Source organism: Motacilla alba, chromosome 1A, assembly GCF_015832195.1.
Source record: "Motacilla alba alba isolate MOTALB_02 chromosome 1A, Motacilla_alba_V1.0_pri, whole genome shotgun sequence".
Classification (NCBI taxonomy): domain Eukaryota; kingdom Metazoa; phylum Chordata; class Aves; order Passeriformes; family Motacillidae; genus Motacilla; species Motacilla alba.
The window spans coordinates 7,554,576-7,577,626 of record NC_052031.1 but is presented as its reverse complement, the minus strand read 5'-3'; the positions used below and the strand labels follow the sequence as shown (position 1 = coordinate 7,577,626).

General features: G+C 42.5%; 2 protein-coding genes across 6 annotated transcripts; one reads left to right on the top strand and one right to left on the bottom strand.

Annotated features, from left to right (window-relative positions):
- Positions 1-740: 740 nt before the first annotated feature.
- On the bottom strand, positions 741-9,542 carry MEIG1 (meiosis/spermiogenesis associated 1). 4 transcript variants are annotated; one of them, XM_038154396.1, is made up of 4 exons: positions 9,483-9,542; positions 6,868-7,000; positions 4,896-5,058; positions 741-2,875 (listed from the first exon to the last, which is right to left on the bottom strand). In XM_038154396.1, exons 2-4 carry the CDS (start codon positions 6,969-6,971, stop codon positions 2,747-2,749), a joined length of 396 nt encoding a protein of 131 aa, XP_038010324.1. In that variant the 5' UTR covers positions 6,972-7,000; positions 9,483-9,542; the 3' UTR covers positions 741-2,746. The 4 variants fall into 4 exon arrangements, with proteins under 4 accessions (XP_038010324.1, XP_038010323.1, XP_038010326.1 ...); XM_038154395.1 differs by lacking the exon at positions 9,483-9,542 and adding an exon at positions 9,048-9,194; XM_038154398.1 differs by lacking the exon at positions 9,483-9,542 and adding an exon at positions 9,048-9,106 and having other exon boundaries at positions 4,896-5,069.
- Positions 9,155-22,995, top strand: DCLRE1C (DNA cross-link repair 1C). Of its 2 annotated transcripts, none has more exons than XM_038154391.1 (14): positions 9,155-9,408; positions 9,502-9,553; positions 11,212-11,296; positions 12,356-12,415; positions 13,062-13,117; positions 13,196-13,297; positions 13,545-13,617; positions 13,782-13,922; positions 14,432-14,533; positions 15,133-15,269; positions 15,429-15,483; positions 17,032-17,120; positions 17,991-18,091; positions 18,568-22,995. In XM_038154391.1, exons 1-14 carry the CDS (start codon positions 9,300-9,302, stop codon positions 19,524-19,526), a joined length of 2,121 nt encoding a protein of 706 aa, XP_038010319.1. In that variant the 5' UTR covers positions 9,155-9,299; the 3' UTR covers positions 19,527-22,995. The 2 variants fall into 2 exon arrangements, with proteins under 2 accessions (XP_038010319.1, XP_038010320.1); XM_038154392.1 differs by lacking the exon at positions 9,155-9,408 and adding an exon at positions 9,936-10,279 and having other exon boundaries at positions 9,508-9,553.
- The last annotated feature ends 56 nt before the right edge of the window (positions 22,996-23,051 follow it).

Here is a 23,051-nt window from a genome sequence, read left to right as displayed (position 1 = left end):
CTAAGCTTAAGAGACAAGTGAGCTCACAGCTGTCCACCTGCTTAAAACTGAGGTAGGGATATTTCAGTTTAGAAATATTTCAGATATTTCTCTTATCAGACGTATCAGATAAGAGAAAACACTGAGTTCTTTTGACAGCTCTTCTGAATGACTCAGCACACAGGCAGCAGAGGAAACCTTGCTGGTACTCAAGTATCAGCTTCATGCTCAACCAGCACAGCTGAACGCCAAAGCCTGGTCAGGAGGAGCGTTGGTAGGCTGGAGGAGTGGTCACATCATCTTAAGTTTAGCATAAACTGGATGTCAAAAGACAATTATAAAGGAAACCAACACTGCCAGTACAAAACCTGCTGTTTCCGTAATGAGAACTCCCAAAGTCACCAGGCTTGACAAAGGCCATCTCTGTAAACTGGTCTTGCTAATTACAAGGCTTGTTTTTCTCTTTCATCCTGTGAATCTTTTAAATATCACAGTGACATTCAATCATTTTTTACATTGACAGTGCTGAAAAGTGTAATATCTAGGTAACTCACTCTCTCAAAGTGGGAAGGATCTGTCAACTCATATAAAGTGGAACATGAATTTCCATGCTATTAGTTTGAAGTAAAATATCCATGGGCTGCATGAAATGCACACTCATGGTTTTAAAATACAGACAGAAGCATCCAGCAATACTGCAAAAATTCAAAAATATCGAGGAGTAGTCAGGTAAAATGAGGGAATGCCAAAATAATCTCTTATATGTGTTTCAACTTCTAAAAAATCTTTCTTGAGGAAAAAAAAAATCACAATAAATCCTAAAAAGTTACCTGCAGTTTTAATTCCTGTTCCCAAATGCCCAACTATGTCTTTTTTATAGACTGAGAAAATGGCTGTACCAAATGTTCTCACTTCTTCTGTGCGAGCTGATAGCAATAATTTCTGACAATAAATTTGAGCAGGCTATACACCACATCTATTTTTTGTGAAATTCTTTAAAGGCTGTTTTCATGTCCACTGGAATATTTTGTTTTTAGGAATCTATAAAGTTTACAAAGTGAGATCCACTACACTAAAGTGAAAAAACAGATGGGTTATCTCATAATTGCTCTGTTCCCACTATTTAACTGCAAAGCATGCAAAAAGTCCTGTCTTTAAAAAGTACATCCAGAGCACTCCAAGCATAAAACAAATCATAATGAAAGGCTGAAGTGACATTCATTGTAGCAATGCTTTATTTCTCTACATTGCAGTAACTCTCTATATGCCATTAAAACCTTCTGGGAATATAAGTTTCATAGCTGCTTCACAGTATCTTTCAGTAATTTCTCTAACAGAGCCCATACAAATTTAAGCTAAAACTTTCCAAGTAGTCTAAATAAGATGAGGAGATCATCAGCAGTCATTGTCAATGAGGTCTTTTAAATACTGCATTCATACTTCTTATTTTGACCAGGAGCTGTAAGTCCTCTATTTCTCATCTTGAGTCTGCTTCCATCTTAGGCTCAAATAAATGAAGAATATCCATAAGATAGGTGGTAAAATGTACACTGCTAACTCATGCCTAAAACTAAGTTTAGATACCCTTGGTTAACAGTCTAGAGATAGGAAATATTAATAACTTTTTTTTTTTGTAACTACCTCAAACACACCTACAGGTTTACATAACAAGAGTCTGTTCTAGTGGTCAATTATCAAGAGTTTTGGCATCTCAAAGCATTTTAATTAAATCCCCTCATGAGTGAAGGTAACTACAGTCCCTCATCTTCATTGAGTGTCTCAGTAGCCCAGATATGGGCAGGTGCTGCAGAGCTGATGTCACAGCAGCACATTCAAAGAAAACGTTACATAGCTGCACTTAAAATAAATTAATTGTGCCCACAAGAGCTTCTCTCTATTCAGAACAAAGGCTGTCCAAATGACAGGATCAGGTGTGGATGTTGATAATGTGACATTTGAAGTTAGATGACATGAATTCTGCCCAGAAATCCCACATATCATCTGTGTATGTCACTTTCCTCTAAATATTATTGAGCGTGGATTTCAAGTTCTCCCTGGAGTTTTACACTGCATGTTCCCAACACCTGGGAATCCACAATCCACCCCTGCAAGAAGGCATATGCTACTAAATCAATTAATACTTCCTCTTTGAGTAATTAATACTGGCAACTGACAAAAATACTTTGGGGATGGACAAAAAAAACATTTCTGTGGTGCCTCTTTCTATCACAATAACCAGTCTTTACATCTGCAGCTCTGCACTAGCCATTGTTACTTGATTGTTCAGCATCCTTCACTTAAATTCTTTGCTTGTTTTTCTTGCTGTGCTCCAAGGAAATGTCAGTCAGGGCTCTGGCCTCACTTTGGCCCTTTGGAGTCTCATAACCCTTAGCTACCCCAAGAGACTGTGGCTGACATTAACCAGTGTCAACTAGATTATATTGTTTGGAATAAAGATTGATTCTTGTACTTACAATAGACTTTATACAGTTAACTGAAATGTATGATGCCCATTTACCAGTTTTTTAGCTTTATGTCAAAGCATTTGTAACCAGGAAAATGAGGAATAATAAGACTTTTAGTTATAGGAAGGAAAAAGTGAAGTTTCTATGTCTATAGTTCAGGCTTCTCTACATTTCCAGAAATCCCCTTTCTATCTAAGCATGCCATGGATATTTAAGGTCAGCCAGATTACACAGTTCATTTACTTATAGGTCTTAAGAAATTATTTATAAAAACAAACAAACCAACCATAACAGTAACAACACTAATACACATAAACTTTCACTTTACGGACATCTTTGTCTTCGCATTCTCTTTGCCTGTTGTAATAATAGAATGTATTGTCCCTTCTCTGGAGTTTCTTAACAAATCCGGTTTCTGGCCAGCACTCTACCTACAAGTAGAACAAAAAGGATATAAAATCACCTGGACACGCTCACATTAAATGATGTTTGTGCATGACATTGCAAGAAATACAGGGTATACTTTAATAGGAAACCCTCATTTGCATCTAAATACTACTTTTCTATTAACTAGCTGAACTTTTAAAACAGATTGAGAACAAGATGACAGAAACCAGTTTTCAGGTTTAGTATAATGTTATGTGATCTGAAAAGCCTAGAAATAGGAATCTAAGGATATTTAACAGGCTAATTTAAAATTGGACAAGTCAAAGATTTTAAAACACCTTGTTTAGGAATATAACATTGATGCTATTCAGTTATTCAGTAATCTGAGAGGCTGCAAGTGTCTGCTTCTGTAAGACTGACATATATTTAAGGTTTCTTTCAGATCCATCTAACCATGAAAAATGTTCTTTTCATTAGTAATTTAATGAAAATAAAGTAAGCTTCAGACTGTATCAGTCTCAAAGACAGTAGGATCAGTCCCACATAAACTCAGCATCACCCTGGTGCTCTTCATTGTTTCACAGTGTAAAGCTTTAAATTAAAAGCTTCAGCATTTGCATGTTCAACAGCTTTATAGCTTTAGTAGCTCTTTCAGCTTGAGCATGTATGACTGTTTCTGATTAAACTAAACCTTAAAAATCAGGTACTAAGCATCTTATTTCTCTTCCAGGCAGAGCTGACAACACGATGTCAGACTAGAGCGTTCTCTAATGGGAGAGCCCCAGAAGTGGTTTCATCACTTACCTTATGGCTTCAGGCATACAGCTTTGTTATTGCTACTGTCTGTCTAAACATAAGAGCCTTAATATTCATTCCACCTACATTGTAATTGCATCTTTAGTAACAATAATATGGACTAAACAAGACATTTTGGAATACGTAAGTTGAAAGAGAATCACTGCCAGGCCCTGGCATGCTGGAACTGAACGCACACGCACATTACAATTAGTCAGTGGTATTCATTAACTTTCATCAGGGTTTAACTGCCAGTGGTTGTGCCCTGTCATAAATCTTGAACACACAATAATTACCTACCACAATAATTACGTGATTTCCTTCGGCACTTACTGAAAATTATACCACAGCCTTTGCAGTGGTATCAGAGCCCACAATAAAACAATAAACTGCATCTTATTATGCACATCAATGTGTTTTGCTGTGTTTTGAGTTAACTGGATGGGGAGTGAGTTTCTTGCAACTTTCTGTTCTTTCTTATGTGCACAGGAGCTCAACATATTTTAAAACTGTGTTCTTCATACTATATTTGTTGCTTTGGAAGATAAATTACAGAGCTGTAATAAAAATGATACATTGTTTGCTGAATTAACCTGTTGGTTGCTATTTTGAATGTAGAGTAGCCACTGGATATTTGGCCACCACTCAGGAGTTCATTTGATGTGCTGGGGAGCATCACTAACAACTGCAGTGAGCAGAGGCACAAGTCCCTGGTGTTGACAAGAGCCTGTGTCACTATTGCCTTTAGTACAGCTCAAATATTTCCATTGTGGACATCATTTTGATAGAGGCCAAGCTCTGAGTGTGCACAAAGCCTGACTGTGCTGCCACAAAATCCAACTGCAAACTGAAGCAGTAGCAATGACACAGGACTGACTCCATGGACAATCAACAGGTTTCCTATCAAGTCTATTGACAGACTAATGGGGAAGCTTCAGAGAGCTCACTTGGAAATATTTCTTTCCTGAACACTGAATGATTCCTTTGGAGATCAGCTACATCGGCTCAAAGAGATCTGTGATGCTTCTAAATGCATCAGACATGGGGAACAGAACACAGGCTGGGTAGTATTTCTGCTTCACTTCTGTGAAATGAGTTATTCTACACAGTTAACAACAGCTCAAGAATTCAAGTCAGACCTGTGAGGAAACCCAATGTATCAGAGCCTAGCCTAAATGAAAGAAAATAAGCAACACCTCCATTTTTACTCCATATTTTACATGAGACAGAAGTTTAAAGTAGTAACTCTTACAAAGTTCTAAATCTTACCTCATCAACTTGTTTTACTTGTTTATATTCCACCTCATCTCTGTATCCAGCTTGCTGAAATCTGTATAAGTTCTCTACGTCATCTGACCATACTTTGGCACGATGCATAGATTTTGGTTTGATGTCAGCTTTAGTCATGACTTCAGAAACTTCAGCCATCTTCCTGAAATTAGACTTAAAAAAATTAAATAGAGAAGACAGAAGCAAGTGATTTTGTTGAGGACATAGAGTAATGGATAGAACAAAATTTTAAAATAAAGGAATTACAGAGTTCAAAGTCTGAGGTTAAAAAGGGAAAAAGTTATAAGCAGTTGGAAATCAAATTAAATCCACTATTTGATGTCAAACCAAACTCATTTGTACTTCCATATACATCTTGACTCAACCTTCCTAAAATTTAACTGTGCATATTGATGAACTAAAAAAATACTAAATGCAGTAATTTTTGAATTTCACATCTTTGCAGTTGCAGTCCCCCTGGGGCAGGCAGGCAGATTTCCAGATTTTTCTTTCTTGCTCCTGAAGTGGCACCGAACTGGGAACCACAGAATGAAGATCTGGGCTGTTCCTGAAGAACAGCAAACACTCAGGGTGGGAGAGGAGGGGAAAGGAGAAATGCACAGTCAGTGACATGGCCACAGTGCCAGTGCCAGAGATGAGGTCTTCAGAGATAAACTGGATAAGGAGATAAGGCACATAACCTGCCAGAATTCACGTTTCTACCTTTGCCCAAGCAAACAGACTGCCACTGACTTCCTCCTCACACAAAACCCATTTGTTCAGTCTGCTGAGGCACAGCAAACAGGTTAATCAGCTGCTAAACCTGAAAAGAGCAGAACTGGGGCAACTCAAACTGAAAAGAAACTTAATCAAAGAGATAAATGAGAAAAAAAAAACTCAAACAAACTAAAAACAACAGCAACAAAAAAGCAATAAAAATTGTAGAGAGTGGATACTCATCAGGGATGGATTTGAACTACATTAAAAAATAATTTGACTTCTGAATTTCACTGCATTTGCTTTCCTAAGTATATCTTATTTGGCTGCTCAAATAGAACTTCTGTTGCTTCTGCCAGCAAAACACACCCATCACTATCATGCCTAGCAGGTATGATCAGAGATGAGTCCTTTCCCAGGTTTGAAATGTCACCAAGCTTCAGCTTCATAACTAGGAAAGTATCTCCAAGGAATGAAAGCTTCTGGATTTTGCAGTGAGAGGATGAATAGTTTCTTTCCCTATGGGTACCATGCTGCCTCCAAACCTTGCCTAATTTCTTTATTTGGTGTTCCTATATTAACAGAGAGCTTGAAAAGTTGAATGCTGAAATCGTACCAAATGCAAAATGTCATTAGTCTTTTAGAAAAGCAGAAATTGGAAAAAAAGTCTTGCACCACAGGATAAAAATATTTGGGAAAATTATATCAAGAATTATTGTTATCACAATGTGGAACTGGCAGAAAGAAGTCTGCACACCTGTCACCTGTTTGTATGAGAGCCAGCAGCAGACAAAGAAAGGGCCTTTCATCTCTTATCAAATACATTTATTAGAGATCAATAAAAATACGTAAAAGGGCATTTTTCTGGCAACACTGAACCTTTTCTTGCAGTTCAGTACTCCAAGCATTCTTTCACCAGGCACTGCAGCAGTTTTAAATTGAAAGCAGCCATTCACTAAACTAAAAAAGTAATTTTCCCACCTGGTTATGAGGTATCAAATACAAATTACCAGGATAAGCACAGATCCTTATTCTAAATTTAGGGTAGTAAGTAGGGTAAGTTTGTTTCTCCTGTGCTGCAAAGGGCTCTTTTGTAGCCATCTCAGGATTTTTCAAGCTCTGTATTTTTTATCAGTGTTTGATGAGAACTGTTGTCAGTCAGTATTGACTTTAGACAGTTAATATGATGAGCAATAATATTAGATCCTAATAAATGCTAAGCTAGAATGAAATGAAGTGTCTTGTGGTAACTTACATGTCATTAGTGTTAAGTACTTCTTTACTGGACATGCTGGATTCACCTAATGAAGGTTTTTCTTCGAGACATGTGGGGAGGTCTGGCTCTTCCTGAGTCACCATTAATTCACAGTGCCTGTCCACAGGTGTTCCTGCCCAAAAAATAAAGATCATGTATTGAAAGTTCCAGCTTAGTGACTTCATGTAATGAAAGCATCCCATTTTGGGGCTGCTATTTAAAAAATGTACTCTGTGTCTATTGTGTGTCCAAGTTCCAGGCACAGAGCTGTTTTCATTGTACCAGAGCAGGAGACAGCTGTACTCCAGCCAGGAATTCAGGGAAGAGATGAAAGACAACAGACAGACAAAGGCAAATAGAGAGGACAGGAGAATGGTAAGAAAATATTCAGTTTAATATGAACGCTTTTCATTTAAAGGGAATTTTTGAACAGTGAAGTGGGCTTTGCTGAGATGATAATGTTTGCCAGCTCCTAATTTAGGGTAAACAGTGAGTGCTTTGGCCTTGGGAACACATTTTTTAATGTTAATCATAACACAGTTACTGTGGAATCCTAACTAGCCTGGGCTCACTGATGGTGGTTTCCTGAACCTTGTATATAGTTATAAAAGCTGTGGGGGTTTGTGGGAGGAGAGTGTCTGCTCCCTTAGGGCATCTGCCCAAGGACCACTTTCACTGCAACATGGGCTTAGAGGAAGGGCAGGAAGACATAAAACAATGTATGGGGACACAAACCTGAGCAGCAAATGAGGAAAGTGATGATGAGAACCACACCTGTGGCATCGGAAGAGTGTGAGAATGTTTATTCCAGCAAGGTTATCTGATCAGGGACCTTGTCAGTTGGGAAATTTGGGAAAAGGGGGAAACAAACAACATACGCAGAGATAGGGACCTGACAAAACAAACACTGATAAACAAACCTCAACTCCAGCACTAATAGATGGGCTATCAAGAAACTACAGGAATGACATCCAAGGAGACCAATCTGGACTTTGCACTGGTGAGACTTAATCAGGGGGACCCAGACTTGGAGAGGTGTGGGAATCCACAGAACTGTATAGACCTGTGAGGAATGTGCAGGAGCAGCGAGAAGCAAAGATGGGAATAGACAGATAGGAGTATAAAATAAGCCTGTCCTGTGTAAAACAGGACCAGTCAGTACTAAGTCCTACACCTGATCTTCACTTTCGTATCTTCTTAAATCTTAACCGTCACTCTGCACAAACTCTGTATTCCACATGTGTGTGTGCTGCAAGGACAAAGTGCCAGCTCCTGGTGAGGCCTGTGTATGAACACTGGTGCCAGTTCTGGGAGTCAGGCTGGGGGTATGAGCACCTATGATATCTGGAGTAGGTGGGGGTACTAAATTTCCAGCCACTGGAGCAGGAACAGGATGTGTCCTGAAAAATTAGCCACTGGGGGAGGGCTGTCATGAGTGAGGGGCTCCATGTCAGCAGGTGGAGCAGGACTGTGGGTCACAGCCTGTGTGCCTGGTGCTGGGGAGGAGTGGTGTGTGTACCTTCACCCATTTTGGTATACCTAGGGTGCACACTCATATTCACCAGCAAACTTAAAGCTGAAGAGCAGTGGCACCTTGGCTCCAGGCCAGGGTATCCAGCGGGACAGGCGGCCCTGCTGCATCCTCAGCCTGGACCAGGAGCACCATGTTCCGAGGCAGAAGAGGCCCTGGGGCACAGCAGAGGGAGGAGATGGCCGTACCTCCTACATCACTTAAGTCGGCAAACACAGGACATGCTTCGAGTCTTAGAAGAGCCAGTAAGAGATTTCAGAGGATGTTAAGGGGTTGGAAAGGCCCTTAAAGATCATCTCATTCCAACCCCCTGCCATGAGCAGGGACACCTTCCATTAGGTCAGGTTGGTCTGAGCCCCATCCAACCTGGCCTCGAACTGTCCCAGGGCTGGGGCAGCACAGCCTCCCTGGGAAACCTGTCCCAGTGCCTCACCGCCTGCACTGTAAAAAAATTCTTCCTAATACCTAATCTAAGTTCCCCTCTTTCCAGCGGCTTCTGCCTACTCTACCCGATAGTCCCCTGTACATTCCGAGGCGCTCAGGCAGATGCACCCCGGCCTGCATCCGCAAACTGCGCTGCGACCGTAACTTCACCCCGCTCCCACCGCCCTGGCCACAACCCGCCCACCCAGCCCTTAAGGCGGCCCACCTCGGTTCGAGAGAGGCAAAGCGGGGACTCTTCTCCGGCGGGGCGGAGCGGCGGCCGAGGCACGATGGCGGCGCCCCTCAGGGCCTCCCCCAGCCCCTCACGGCCGCGCCCTCCCGACGCCAACGGTCGCCAGGCAACCGCCCGTCATGCTCCCTTTAAAAGGCCGCGCCCGCCCCTGATAGGCCGGCGCGGGGCGGGGTCGCCTCAGGATTGGCTGGGAGGCCGGGCGGGCGGAAGCGCGCGCCGCCCGCCATGAGCCGCTTCGGGGGCCGCACGCGCGAGTACCCGGCGCTGTCCATCGACCGCTTCGACCGCGACAACCTGCGCGCGCGCGCCTTCTTCCTGTCGCACTGCCACAAGGGTGAGGGCCCGCCGCTCCCCCGGCCCCGCCGCGGGGCCCCGCCGCCGCCCCGCCTGTCCCGTCCCCCGGCTGACCCCGTGCCTCTCTCCGCAGATCACATGATGGGGCTGCGGGCGACCGCCCTGAAGAGGCGGCTGGAGGGCAGGTACGGGCTGAGGGCGGGCCGGCCTCAGGGGCGGGCAGCGGCTGGTGCGGGGCTGAACGGCGCCAGGAGCTGCCGTGAGCCGTAAATGCCAGGGTGGAAGCGGGACAGGGACGCCTCCCACTAGACCGGGTTGTTCCTACCTGGCCTCGAACTCTTTCAGGGATGGGGCATCCGCAGCTTCTCCGAGCAATTTGCTCCAGTGCCTCACCGCCCTCACTCGTAAAAAACTTCTTCCTTGTACCTCATCTAGACCTGCTCCCTTTCAAGTTGAAGTCAGCTCCCCTTGTCCCCTTGTAGAAAGCCCCCCTCTATAATTCTTAAAAGCCCCTTTTAAATATCAAATGGTAGCACAAATGTCCCTCCAGAATTTTCTCTTCTCTAGGCTGAAGAACCCTGGCTATCTCAGCCGTGCCTTCATAGCAGAGGTGCTCCAGCCCTCTGAGCATCCTGCTGGTCTCTGGAATTGCTCCCGCAGGTCCCTGTCCTTCCTGTGCTGGGCCCCCCGGAGCTGGCTGCAGCGCTGCAGGTGGGGCTCACAGGAGTGGAGCAGAACCCCCTGCCTTGTCCTGCTGCCTGCACTGCTGGGGATGCAGCCCACATTAAGATTGGCTTTCTGGGCTGCATGTGCACGCTGCTGGCTCATGTCCATCCACCAGCACCCCAAAGTCTTCTGCAGGGCTGCTATTACCCCAGCCTGTTTCGATACTAGGGGTCACCCAGACTCAGGTACACTTGGTTTTGTTGAACTCCACGATGTTCATGAGCTTCATGAGGATCTCTCTGTTACTCCTTGGATGTGTTGTTACACAGAGACAGTGCTGTGCCTGTGCAGTGAAGGGACCAGCTGTGCTCTCTGAGGTGTATAAGCAAGCAGGTAGCCAGCAGTTTGAGGCAGATAGTTATTCCCCTCTGGCCAGCATCTGTGAGACTTTTCTGGGGTACTGTGTCCAGCCCTGGGCTCCCCTGGATGGTAAATTGATAGGTGTTTTGGTCAGCATCAGCACGCTGGTCTGGGGCCAGGGCCCTGTGATGTGTGAGGAGAGGCTGAGAGAGCTGGATATCTTCAGCCCTAGGAGAAGGAGACAATCATTTATCACTGCTTGCAGGTAGGAGTGGAGGAGATGGAGCCAGGCTTTTCATGGAAGCGCATAAAGAAAGGGCAAGGGACATCTTTTTCACCATGAGGATGACTAAATGTGGCAATGGTTGTGGACCAGTTCCTAGGCTCTCTTTGATTTATTAGAGTAGATATTGCATCTCCTCTGACGCAAGCAGAGAATCTCTTTGTTCATCAGGACTCTGTGCATCAGCTCAAGTTTCATAAGGAGTATTCTGTGTTCTGCTGTGTGCTGACTGTCCCAAATGCCTGTTCCGGGGGTGTGTGCAGGGCTGGAGAAACAAGCAGCTAGGTTACGACCACGTACCACACACTGCATTTGTGTCTGCACCAAACCGTGCAGGCGGGGGCACACAGGGGTAGGTTTGGGTTTGCTGTGCTGAGGAGAAGCCTGCAGGCTTCCAGCTCTGCAGGTCTCCTCGCACGAGAGGTTTCTGAGGGCAGGGTTTGATGTCCTGGGTGCCAGGTGCTGATGTGTCGTTAGATTGTTCCTCATGTCTGCTTTAAAAAACCCTTATCTGTGTTTTTTGTCTCCTCACAGCTTGAAAGTTAAACTATACTGCTCACCAGTAACTAAGGAATTGTTGTTGACTAACTGGAAATACAAGTTTTGGGAGAATCATATTGTGAGTTTGTGTTTATTTTGAAAGTAGCACTTTCCAAGCAGTGATTCTCAGAAAGAAGCAGCTCTCTGCTCCTCAGGAGTGTCTGAATATTGGTGTTGATCGAGTGTTTCAGGGCTTAAGTACTTCCAACAATGTGCCTTTCCTGCTGCTTGCTCTGTGGCATTGGTTTATTGCTGTTTGTTGTTTAATTATTTTTCCCCCCACAATATTTTTCATTTTCTCTCAACTTCAGCTTTACACAGCCTTCATCTTTACACTGATCATTTGTACACTTGAATTTGTATTCATTTTCTTACCTTGCTCATGTCTCTTTGCTTCTCTCCTTTATTTCTCTTCGGCTTCATTTAAAGTCTCTTATTGCTTGGAGTGTATATAATCTGAAGTTATTTGATTTTCCTTTTGCTTTTTGGAAAATGGATTATAACATGAAGAAGTTGTAGTATAAAATCACTGAAAAACTTAATAAATGTACATGATTTCCAGTGTTTAGAGCCAGACTGCAAAGGATCAGTGTTATGTATGGGTGACTTGAAGTTATTTCCTTCCCTTTGCAGATGCAGGCATTATAAAATGGAACATGAGTTTTTTTACAGAAATAAAAATAATTATCTCTGCACAAATATAGGAATTCATGCTCCTAGTGATTTGTGGGCTCTACTTCTGGTGAAAGGGGGCAGTGGGAAGTCCTGCAGCACAGAGCTGTCCTAGCAAGATCCACTGCTGTGGGACTGGGATTTTGGGTTTTGCAGTCATCCAAAAATGAGGCATGTGATCTGTCCAGAGGAACAAGAGCTGTTGCTGATAAAAGTCCAACGTGCTCTTTTTTAGGCATGCACACCTTGGCTGAGGTATCTCCATTTAGTTTTTAGATAACTTTTAAGAAAAATTTATTCCACTGGAGATGGAACTTTATGACTTACTACAGGAAAATCAATTTAATTTTACAGGCGTAGCATTAGCCACAGTGAGTGCTACAGATGTCTACCTAATAAATAACTAGACATAAACATGAAACAATGTTCAGTAAATCTTATAATGCAATTAATCATTTTGTTACAGGTTGCACTGGAAGTTGAAACACCGACTCAGATTTCTTTAGAAGATGAAACATCTGGTGAGGTAAATTACAGGAAAAAAAAAATGATTCATGTCAGTCATGGGCAGTAATGCTGTTTACATGAGTACAGGAAACACAGCTGCAGCATCTGAAGTGCACAAGCTTTTTTTAAAATGTACGTGCCCCTCCTCTCCTGTAGGCACAGAAAAAGAGGTGATAGTTCCACCCTAAAAATGGCTCAATTCAGACTAGATAGAAGGAAGAAGCATTTTACAGTGAGGATGGTGAAAGACTGGAACAGGTTGCCCAGAGAGCTGGTGGATGCCCCATCCCTGGAAACATTCAAGGTCAGGATGAGGCTCTGAGCAGTCTGATCTAATTGAAAATGTCCCTGCTTATTGCAGGGGAGTTGAACTGGATGAACTTTAAAGGTCCTTTCCAACCCAAACTATTCTGTGCTTGCTCACCAGGAACCAAGGAAGGAGAACTGTCTTGTGTCCAACTTGCTTTATAAGCACCATACAATGCTTGTTCCTCTCTTACGCCATGACAGGATGGTGGCTGCAGTGTGAAGAGACTCTCTGGTTTTAAAGCAATGCTAAATGCTGCAGGAGGCTGTGGGGAGTAATGCATTGCTCTCACTGTGCTGACAAAAGTACTCATAATACCTACTACAGTCTGAAAATAATGCTAACCCCTCTCTTCCAGAAAGAAGATGTAGTGGTGACACTTCTGCCAGCCGGTCACTGTCCAGGTTCAGTCATGTATGTCCTTTCAACACTTTAAAGGTTTTACCACCTGGCATTTAATGAGGAGTTTGACCCAAATGTTGCTGTCTGCAGGTTTCTGTTTGAAGGTGAGAATGGCACTGTGTTGTACACAGGGGATTTCAGGCTTGCAAAAGGAGAAGCAGCCAGAATGGAGCTTTTGCATTCAGGGACCAGGTGAGCTATTTGTGGGATATAGAAAGAACAGAAGATCATATGGCATGGACAATTTGGCTAGGTGTTCATTATTTTTTCCTCATTTTTTTATTCTAGATTACATACAATTGCAATACTGCAGTTACAAGCCCCCTTTGACATTCTTTGTAATCAAGAGGTAGAATTACCCCCTTTTGAAGAGAGAGGAAGTGTGTATCTTAGCACTGTGATATGATTTTTAGTCTGATACCACATTTCTATCCTCCAGGGTAAAAGACATCCAGAGTGTGTATTTGGACACTACTTTTTGTGATCCCAAATTTTATCACATACCAAGCCGGGTAAGTCTAATAAATTGTGAGAAGAAAGGCCCTTAAATCTGTTAATTAATTAACTGCCTTTTTGTTAGGAAGGTCTCACAAGGCAATGCCATTTTGCATTACTAAATCACAGCACTTTGGAAGCATCTTCCAAGATGACTGGCAGCACTCTCTGCACTTTTCAGGAGGAATGTTTAAATGGGATCTTGGAGTTGGTGCGAAGCTGGACCTCACTGTCTCGTAATCATGTTGTATGGCTGAACTGCAAAGCTGCTTATGGATATGAGTATTTATTCATAAACCTCAGCGAGGAACTCGGAATCAAGGTGGTGTTTCTCTAATTGCTGCTTTGGAACAGATCCTCAGTAAGGATTGTGGCCAACACTGAGCTGGCAGTGGCTCTTCAGAGGGCTGCTCTAGGCCACAGTTATGCCTGTTTCATTAACTTCCCTTAAAAAGTGCAGTTGTGCTCAAAATGAGGTAACTAGTTGACTTCAGTCTGGAACATCTGGACTTTCCAAAGAGAAGGTAATTCCCAGTTTTCAAGCTCAGTGTTTACCTCACTCCCTTTTATTTTGTGAATGATAAAAGTCATTTACATACAGCATTAATAGTTAGTATATATATTCTGATTTTCTCATGATACCTTCTTCATTATAGGTATCATGTTCTACTTGTTCCAGATGTCCAGGTTTTGGCTGACACATCTCTGCTTGGGCATTATTGGGAGTAACAATTTAAATGCCTGCCAGCATTTGGGGAGAGCAGAATCACATCTATACAGCTGCTTCAATCTGGCAAACACTAATAAAGAGTAAACTCTGGCTTTCTGTAGGTGCACATGAACAAACTTGATATGTTCAGGAACATGCCAGAAATCCTGTGCCATGTTACCACAGACCAGCGCACGCAGATCCACGCCTGTCGGCATCCTCGGGTGCGTTCGTTCTGCAAAGCCTCCCCCGACTTTGCTCTGAAAGCGTGGTTATAGGTGCTGATGTTGGGGGCCTCTTGGGTTAATGAAGACTGGTGAAATGGTGACTTAATGTGAAGCTGAGTGAAAACATTAGTTAGTGGGTTGAAGCTATTTTTTTAAGAAAAAAAGAGGGGAAAATATATTAGCTTATGCTAGAAGTAATTTAATTGCATTTGAAGCCTGAAAATTGTTTTTAAGTGAAGTGAGACGAGCAGCAGAGTAGAACAATCAGGTGTTACCCCATTTTTGATACACCCAGGTGTATCAAAAGCAGCTCAGATGGTGCCTGTGTGGTTTTAGCATGAGGCCATCCATTCCCAGGATGTCTGTCAGGCTGGAGGCTCCAGCTTGGAGGAACACAGGTGGAACCTGAGATGGCACTTTGGGGCCTTGGTCTCTGACTTATTTGCTCTGCCAGCTGCACTAAAGAACCAAGGTGTGACAGGGTCTTTCAAGGGAATTGGAAGTGAGAGAGGTACCTGGTTTGGCTAGATACTGTGCTGCTTAATTTCTAGGTTGAAAAGGTCACTGTTGAACTTAATTTTATATCCATTGGACAGGATGAAGACTGCTTCCGAGGGAACAGACTGCCCTGTGGGATGACTTGCCTCAATGGAACCCCCCTGCACATAATCAGCATCAAACCTTCCACAATGTGGTTTGGGGAAAGGAAAAAGAAAACCAGTGTAATAGTGAGGTGAGCATTTGGGCCACACAGAAACCTGTTGTTTCAGTTTGTATCTTGCCTGATACTTGTATAATTGAATCTCAGAATGGACTTCAAGAGTAGGTTATGCTGGTCTGTTGAGCAGGATGAAGAGCAGTTACCTAATTTCTGTGCCTCTTCTGTTTTTAGGACTGGGGAGAGAACGTACAGAGCTTGTTTCTCTTTCCACTCTTCGTACAGTGAGGTTTGTATACTTCTAGTACTGAGTATACATTGATTAAGAAAATGTAAAAGGGTTTTGATTATTCTGGAATGGATGACATGATTTATCATAAGGAGAAAAAATCCTGTCAGTAATAAGGCGTACGGAGATAGGAAGTTCTGAATGCTGAAGACAGAGAAATTTGTTTTAATATGGCTGCAGAGGAACTTGTTAAAGTAGGGCAGGATTACAAGCCTATTTCCTGTTCTCTGTTCTCAATGTATGCCTCTTCTACAATTGTTTTGACTGCCTTTCTATTTTAGATTATTGTGTAACTATGCAATGCTTATAGCATGGAGTTTTAGTTTACAATACATTGTTTATCTGCTGTGACTCAGGTTTGGGTGGGTTTGCCTTCTTTTCTCAGCCCACATATTTAAACCAAATTTTCTCTCATCCTGACTGCTGCTCTTGCCCCTTTTCCTGTGTTAAAAGACTAAAAGGAAATTGTTCATGGCAGCATCCTCTCCACAATCACACGCTTTCATTTAACATGACTTGATACAGATCTAAAAACACTACTTTCTCCTAAGAAACTGAACTGAAACTGGATCAGTGCTAATAAGGAACTGTCACAAAGTCTTGCACTACAAAATGGGGGAAGGCAGTACTGGTTTTAACATCCTGATTAAGTTTAAATTTGCTCTGCCATGTAGAATTTTAAATTGAGGTCCCAGTGTAGAATTTGCTGGTGAAATTTGGGAGGTAATGTAACACTCCTACCTCCACATGTAAAAATAGATGGGTCCTTGTCTTGGTTTGAGACAATTTAAAGGAGAACACTCTGGAATGAGTTGTCTCTCTTTACAGGTTCAACTAATCCCTTTCCACCAGTAAGGAATGAACGAAGTGAAAAAATAACAGTTTCCTAACAAGTGCACCAGCAACAGGCAAAAAAATCACAGTAAATAACTGCTAGATACAAAGTTGCAATAACGTTATGGGTCACCCCAGGGCAGTCCTGCTGTCTGTACAGATAGCAGTGTAATCTGCAACCTGCTCAGCAGGAGTGCCCCAAACTGGACACAATTCTTGAGGAAATTTACTGGAGATCATCTAGAAGATGACAGAGGAAGGTTTGGAAAAAACAGTGTGTTTTGTCATAACGGGCTTTTACAGGGCACTCCAGGAGAGACTTTAGGAATAGGAAAGGAATACCTGATCTGCATAACTAGAGACTTGAACTCCAGTAAGAAAAACGTGTATTTGAGAAGATCAGCAGCAGTAAGGACAAGGAAACGCGATCACATTCCAGGTCTGCCCAGCCATTTCTTTCAGGGACATTGATGGTCTTGTGTAGCAACTGATGATTGCAGTGAGGTGTTAGGTGAGGCTGAGTTCTCAGCATCCTTTCAGGCCTGTTTCCTTGTTCCAGAGATACCCACTTCAACAGAGTCGTGGGCTACACTGGTCTTTTCACAAAGGCTACTAGTAGAACTTGTGGATGTGCTTGCATCAGTGCTGCCTTTAAGTGACATTCTTAACTGTTGCTGTAATTTGTTAAATTGCTTCTTCTTTTCTGGAATTCAGATCAAGGATTTCCTGAGCTATATCTGTCCTGTGAGCGTGTATCCCAATGTACTGCCAATGGGTGGGACTGAGGACAAAGTTATGGAAATGTAAGTGACAAGTGGCTGCTGGAGGGAGGTGATCCAAACTCTGTTCCTGTAAGGACAATTCCCCTCCTGAATCCCAGCCTCTCAAGAGTGCCACTGCCTTTTGCTTTACTTGTCTGATAATTCAGATTCTTTTTTCTACATTCAGTCCCAGAGACTTGGGCTTTCTGAAGCACACATGTATGTTGAGCTGATTCTCAGAGTTTGTATTCTACTTCTATCTGTGTGTAGAGGCTTTTCTGCTGTTAAACTCTGTTTGGGAGGAAGCTGAATACAGATTCGTCTCACTCTGTTCTGTGACCCATTTCTATTTCTCATTGCTACTTCTCAGAAGTTTCTTTTAAAAGTGGTTTCTCTGGGGACTTGAACTCCTCCCCTGCACAGCATCAGAGAGGCCAGTCATCCTCTGCTGAGTTGGCACAGGATAGTTGTTGGCAGCTTAAAAAGCACCCTCCAGGAGCAGGAGTGCTGTGGTGTGTCAGTCTGGACAGAACAAAGATTCCTGCTCCTTTTTCCTTTTCTCCTTAGTAAGAAAGGAGACTTCCACTTCATAATCACTGAATAAAACTGTAGTCAGATTTTGAACCCTGTCAGCTTGTCTTCTGTAAGGAAGGAACTACAAGATATGTTCCAAAAAATGTACATGTTTTAAGGTAAATATATTGAAAGGACAGATTTCCACCTTTCAGCTGTTGAAGCTCACCAATGAATCAAGGACTTTGTCCTGGGTATTATTGCTGCCTTTGCTTTAACATTTTTGCTGCCTATGAAAGGCATGGAGCAGTGTACTTAAAACAAGTTAAAGGATTTACTTTTGCTCCTGAAAGCATCTGCTGAGTTCTAAATATTAACTGCTTTTCTCATTCCCTTCAGATTAAAGCCCCTATGCAGGTCATACAGGAGAATCATGGAACCCAGGTACAAGCCCTTAGGAACACTGAAGAGAGCCCACAAGAGAGAATTATCTGATACAGGTAAAGGCTCTGCTGCTGCACCTTAAATGGAAGTCTGAGACTAAGCAGAAGTGTCAAAAGCTTTGGTGTTCACCACAGTCTGTCTGTGTGTTCAAAGCAACAGCTGGAAAGGAGAAATAGAAATGACGTGAACTTAGGTATTAGGAGGATGAGAGAGCACTAACTGCGTGAAAACACACTTGTTTGCAGTCTTAAAATGTACTTAATGCTCAACTGCCCTGTAAGTTTTTGGATGGAGTTCATTCCCTCAGTCCCAGAGCAGCCCTAGGGAGGCTTGTTCTAACAGTCTCTGTGAGGCACTGTGCTAGGCAATGCAAGGCAAACGCTGTCAATATCATCCTGCAAGATCTCCAGCTGGGTTAAAGAATACTTTCCTCAATTTATACTAAATAAATTTTTATTAAAGCCTTGCTCTCAACAAGATTTTAGCAGATATGTGAACTTTTCTTAGTGATCTTCTGTTTGTTTCTTGCCAGATGAAGATGATCTCTTTGATTCAGAATTAATTTCTACAAGACCTAAGATTCCAAAACAGCAGAGAGGAGAGAGCAGGCCCTCCAGCACAGGACAGGCTGAAAATTCTGAAGGAAACATTAACGAGAGCACAGAAAGTTACAAAGGGACCACAACTTACACCTCCCTCAAGGTAGACTTCGTGGACTGTGAGGAATCAAACGATGATGATGATGATGATGAAGAAGAACCTGAAGAAAATACAGTTCAATTTCTTTCCCATGAGCCAGATGCCACTTCCACAGCCAATTTCAATGGAGTAACTAGTGACCAGCAGGACTCTAGTGCCAATGTCCCTTGCTGGGATGAATTTTTTACAGGTAATAAACTAGAGGAAAGCTCTGAAAATGAGGACAACCTCCCATCCTCAGCAGATGCTGGCGGGTCCCAGTCACTGTTCAGCGATTCAGAGGGAGTCAGTGACTCAACACACATCTCCTCCCAAAATTCTTCTCAGTCAACACACATATCAGAGCAAGGGAGCCAGGGCTGGGATAGCCAAATGGACACAGTGCTCATCACCTCCCAGGAGAGAAGTGCCCTGGACCTCGGCAGAGGTGGGAGCAGAGCAGGGGTTCCTGTGCTGCAGGAGAGCCCCAGGGACACTCAGCTGGACAGCAGCAGGGGGAAGGCACCAGGTCAGGACAGACCTTGTGCCCACGATGGTGCCTCTGGCTTGAAAAGCAAAGGCTGTGAGAAAGCTGCAGAAGATGGCACTGCCCACGTTCAGGATGTGCTGGCAGAAATAAGCGACAGCTCCAGGACTCCTGATCTGGAGCTGAGGAGGGACTCCCAGAGCTCCTCTGACTTTGAAATTCCCTTGACTCCTGGTGCTGAAGCACCTCAGCCAGATAAACTGCACCATTTATACAAGAAGCTTGCAGCAGGTGAAAACATAATCAATGAGAAAAAAGTCTCCTGAGAGCAGGTATAACTGATTACCTTGTGGTAATACCAACATATCTATTAATACCTGAATTATTTTTCTCTTTCCTGCTGTTACTGTCTGCAGCTATGCTGAGTCATGCTTTATTCACAAGTATTTTACTGTCAGTACCAGGAATTTGCAGCCTGTGTACCTTTATTGTTCCTTCCATGAAATACTGAAAAGGAAATATTCAGAAAATATTCCCAGGAGGGACAGTAAAAGCCTACCTCCCAAGGTTCAATTCTCCAGGACTGTAAGTAGACAAAAAATAGACCAGACAAAACTAAGGGTAGGACACTAAATGAAATTTAGTGTTTATCATGAGCTCTAAGAGTTTGCCTTTGTAATGTGATCTCAGGTTTTAATAAAATAGCACACTGTTAACTGTGGGGAGGAAGACCTAAGTATGACCATGCAAACAAGGCAGTTGTAATTTGGCTTTAACCCTATTACCATTGTTTATCATTATTATAACAATTTAATCAGTACTCACTGCAGTTATTTTTAAAAATAACTGCAGAACAGATTAGAGAATTACTGAGGTTGGGAGGGGGTTTTAATTTGTTTGAAATCAAACTGTTAATTTCAAAAAGTCTCTCTTTACACTGAGCTTTAACTCCTGAGTTAGGTACTGCAGACTGCTGTCTATGCTTCACATCCAGCTCGTTGCAAACCACTTGTCATCACTTCCTCTGTGTTCTGGTTTGTTCTGAATTGTTCTTCAGAAAAACTTAAAGTCCTGTGGTTCCCAAGTTACCAGCCCTGTCCTGCTCTGGCCAGTAACTCAGCCACAGATGTTAACCTGCTATCTCAGACAGGCTCTTGTACTACAAAACTTCACCTCCTCTGCAACACGCTGTAGACTTCACTGTTTTAAATCAAGACAATATATTCTCCGTGCACACGTGCCATCATAACTGCCAAAATTCTTAGCTTCTGACATAGAAACATAATTCAAGTTTTTCCTAAACTGAAGTGCCTACAAAATATCTAAACCACAGAAGTCATCTAAAAATCCCTGAGGTTTTCCATCCATGGTCTTAAGTCCCAAAGAATTAAACATAATTTAGCACAACATCCCTCTCCTCCGAGTGTGCCTTCCGTTGTTGTGCCATGTTTAGTAACATGTGAATGTGAAACCAACCAGCATTCTGCCACAGGGAACAGAGGCAGGAGGGACAAAGCATTGCTATAATCTGTGTATGATTCTAAGGATATTAAAGATCTGTGTATTTCTCCACTGTTACCTTTCCTGCTGTTTGTGGGATTTGTTAACCTAAATTCCAAATGTGATCTACCAACTTTGGGCGTTTTTTGGTAAGCCTGAGTGCGTGCAACTACCTCTGTGAATAAAGTCAGACAAAACAGACCCTCTTCTTTTGGCTCATTTCATATCTGAAAACTGTGCATGTAAGGTCAAGGCTGCCCTTACCAGGATGCTCAAATATACAGGAATCCAGTCTGTTCAAGCAAGTGTAAATTTATACCAGTTCTCACCAGCCCTAAACTGAAAACACATCACTTCCTCATGGTCCCTCTGCTGGAGTCCTTACACTCCTAGAAAATTTGGGTACAAGCCAGGAATTAAGAGGTTGCAGTCTTAAAGCAAATGCTATAACTAACTTTGACAGGCTAATTTTTTTAAAAAATGACAACAGCAAGAGAAAAACTAAATTTAATTTATTTTATCAAAAACTATAGGAAGACAGCAATACTAGAGATGACACGGTATGAAAAGAAAATGTTCCTGAGCTTACAAACTGCATATTCTAATACAGTTCCTAAAACATACATTAAAAATAATCAAAAGATTGACTTAACTTGGAGATTAAATAAATATACAATAGCTTTTCTTACAGGTGATCTTGCAGCTTTAGTTTTGCTACAAAAAACAGAACCAACAAAAAAAGAACAGCTGGAGGGCAGGCCACAGGTTACCAGCCCCCAAGAAGTGCATACACAGGACTGAATTGGTGACCATGACGATGCCAATGGACCACACAGCAAAACAAAGGCAGAAGCTGGGCTGGTTTAGCTTCCCTAAGAAATTGAAAACAGCTATTTCTCCATTTCCAGTTTGGCAATTTTCTGCCAAACTCATAAAAACAGTAAAGGGAGTTTTAAAAGTGACAGTGTTCCATTAAGCTAATTCATTGACTGCAATCCAAATACACTGTGAATATGTAAATATAAAATACTGTTCAAGGCTCCTATGTTGGAAACTGGATTCATGTGTTTCCTTCAAATAAATACAAAATACTGCTACCTCCCAGAACATAAATTAACAGTTCTTTATTCATGGCAGAAGATAACACACGTATCCTTAACAAACAGCAGCGTTATTCCAGTGCTGGTGACAACATTCTCTGCCTCTGGGAAAGGCAGACACCGCACTCCAGTACAACTGCCACAACTGTCACCTTCTAAAATGCATCTGCTTGCAATATTTAAATCAAACTGGGCCTGGGGAGAGACAGAGCCCGGGGCCTGCCTGGAGTAAGGAATCCATCTCTGCCGCAGCTGCTCCCTCCTGCAGGGACAGCGCAGGCTGCGGCGGATGAAGGAGCTGGAGACTGCAGGTTCCATCCACACGGAATGCACTGCTCATTTCAGCTACACGCAAGGGAAAGCACTAATGACTCCAAATGATGCAAGATCATCTAGAGTTTGCTGACATTAAAGCTCCACATTCCACTTAAAACTTTAAATTAAAAAAAATTCATTAGAGATATGGCATGATAAAAACTGATGAGATTCAGCATTTATCAACTGTGGATACAGGTTAGCCTGATCACATCAAATACTTTTAAATCTAAGCAAACTTCTTCCTATTTATTAAGCAATATAAAGTCTCTATTTCAACATCTGTATTGTAGATTAAAAACTCACACAGCATTTTCAGCAGCCCATGCTCTTCACCAAAAGTGTAAAACTGATTTTGGCTAGTAGCATATAAAATGTCATTTGCTACCAAAGAGCCAGATCTTCAGTACAAATGCAACTGTGCTTCTTAAGAAACAACCTTGAAATGCTCTTTTTGAAGTGCTAATAATTAACATGGAATTTAAGGCATTTTCTAACAAATTAAGTAAACAGTGACATGCTAGGTACTTGACTTCATTCACCTGAGCCAACAGCTGTGCACCTTATAAAGGTAACTAGCTGACCTATGATACATAGCCAGCATCCAGCTATGGAGCATCCATTTCTGGAGCAACATTATTCTGCCTGACCCTGTCAACATTCACATGACTGGTAAAGCAATAGGCAAGTTTTACAAGCTCTGAATCCATGAGAAAAAAGCACGTGGATCATCCCTATAGCATGGATCTTGGCTGTAACTCCACTCATTACCCACCTCAACTGCTCTTCAGTGGTTCTGAAGCCAAGCAAAACTTAGCAAATGTTACGAATACATTGAGATAACTTTAAGATGATCAGGAAAAAAAAAAAAAAAAAAAAAGATGACTCAAGCAGCTGAAGAACAGCACATTTCTCAGCCTTTACATTCAAGAACAT

What these genes read in the sequence shown, in the direction of transcription:
- MEIG1 (XM_038154396.1), bottom strand. Translation starts at nt 6,971, where the DNA reads ATGGTGACTCAGGAAGAGCCAGACCTCCCCACATGTCTCGAAGAAAAA. An exon ending in GTACTTAACACTAATGACAT is followed by an intron (nt 5,059 to 6,867) that starts GTAAGTTACCAC and finishes GTCTAATTTCAG; the next exon opens with GAAGATGGCTGAAGTTTCTG. An exon ending in AAGTAAAACAAGTTGATGAG is followed by an intron (nt 2,876 to 4,895) that starts GTAAGATTTAGA and finishes TTCTACTTGTAG; the next exon opens with GTAGAGTGCTGGCCAGAAAC.
- DCLRE1C (XM_038154391.1), top strand. Translation starts at nt 9,300, where the DNA reads ATGAGCCGCTTCGGGGGCCGCACGCGCGAGTACCCGGCGCTGTCCATC. An exon ending in AAGAGGCGGCTGGAGGGCAG is followed by an intron (nt 9,554 to 11,211) that starts GTACGGGCTGAG and finishes GTCTCCTCACAG; the next exon opens with CTTGAAAGTTAAACTATACT. An exon ending in ACGCCTGTCGGCATCCTCGG is followed by an intron (nt 14,534 to 15,132) that starts GTGCGTTCGTTC and finishes TCCATTGGACAG; the next exon opens with GATGAAGACTGCTTCCGAGG.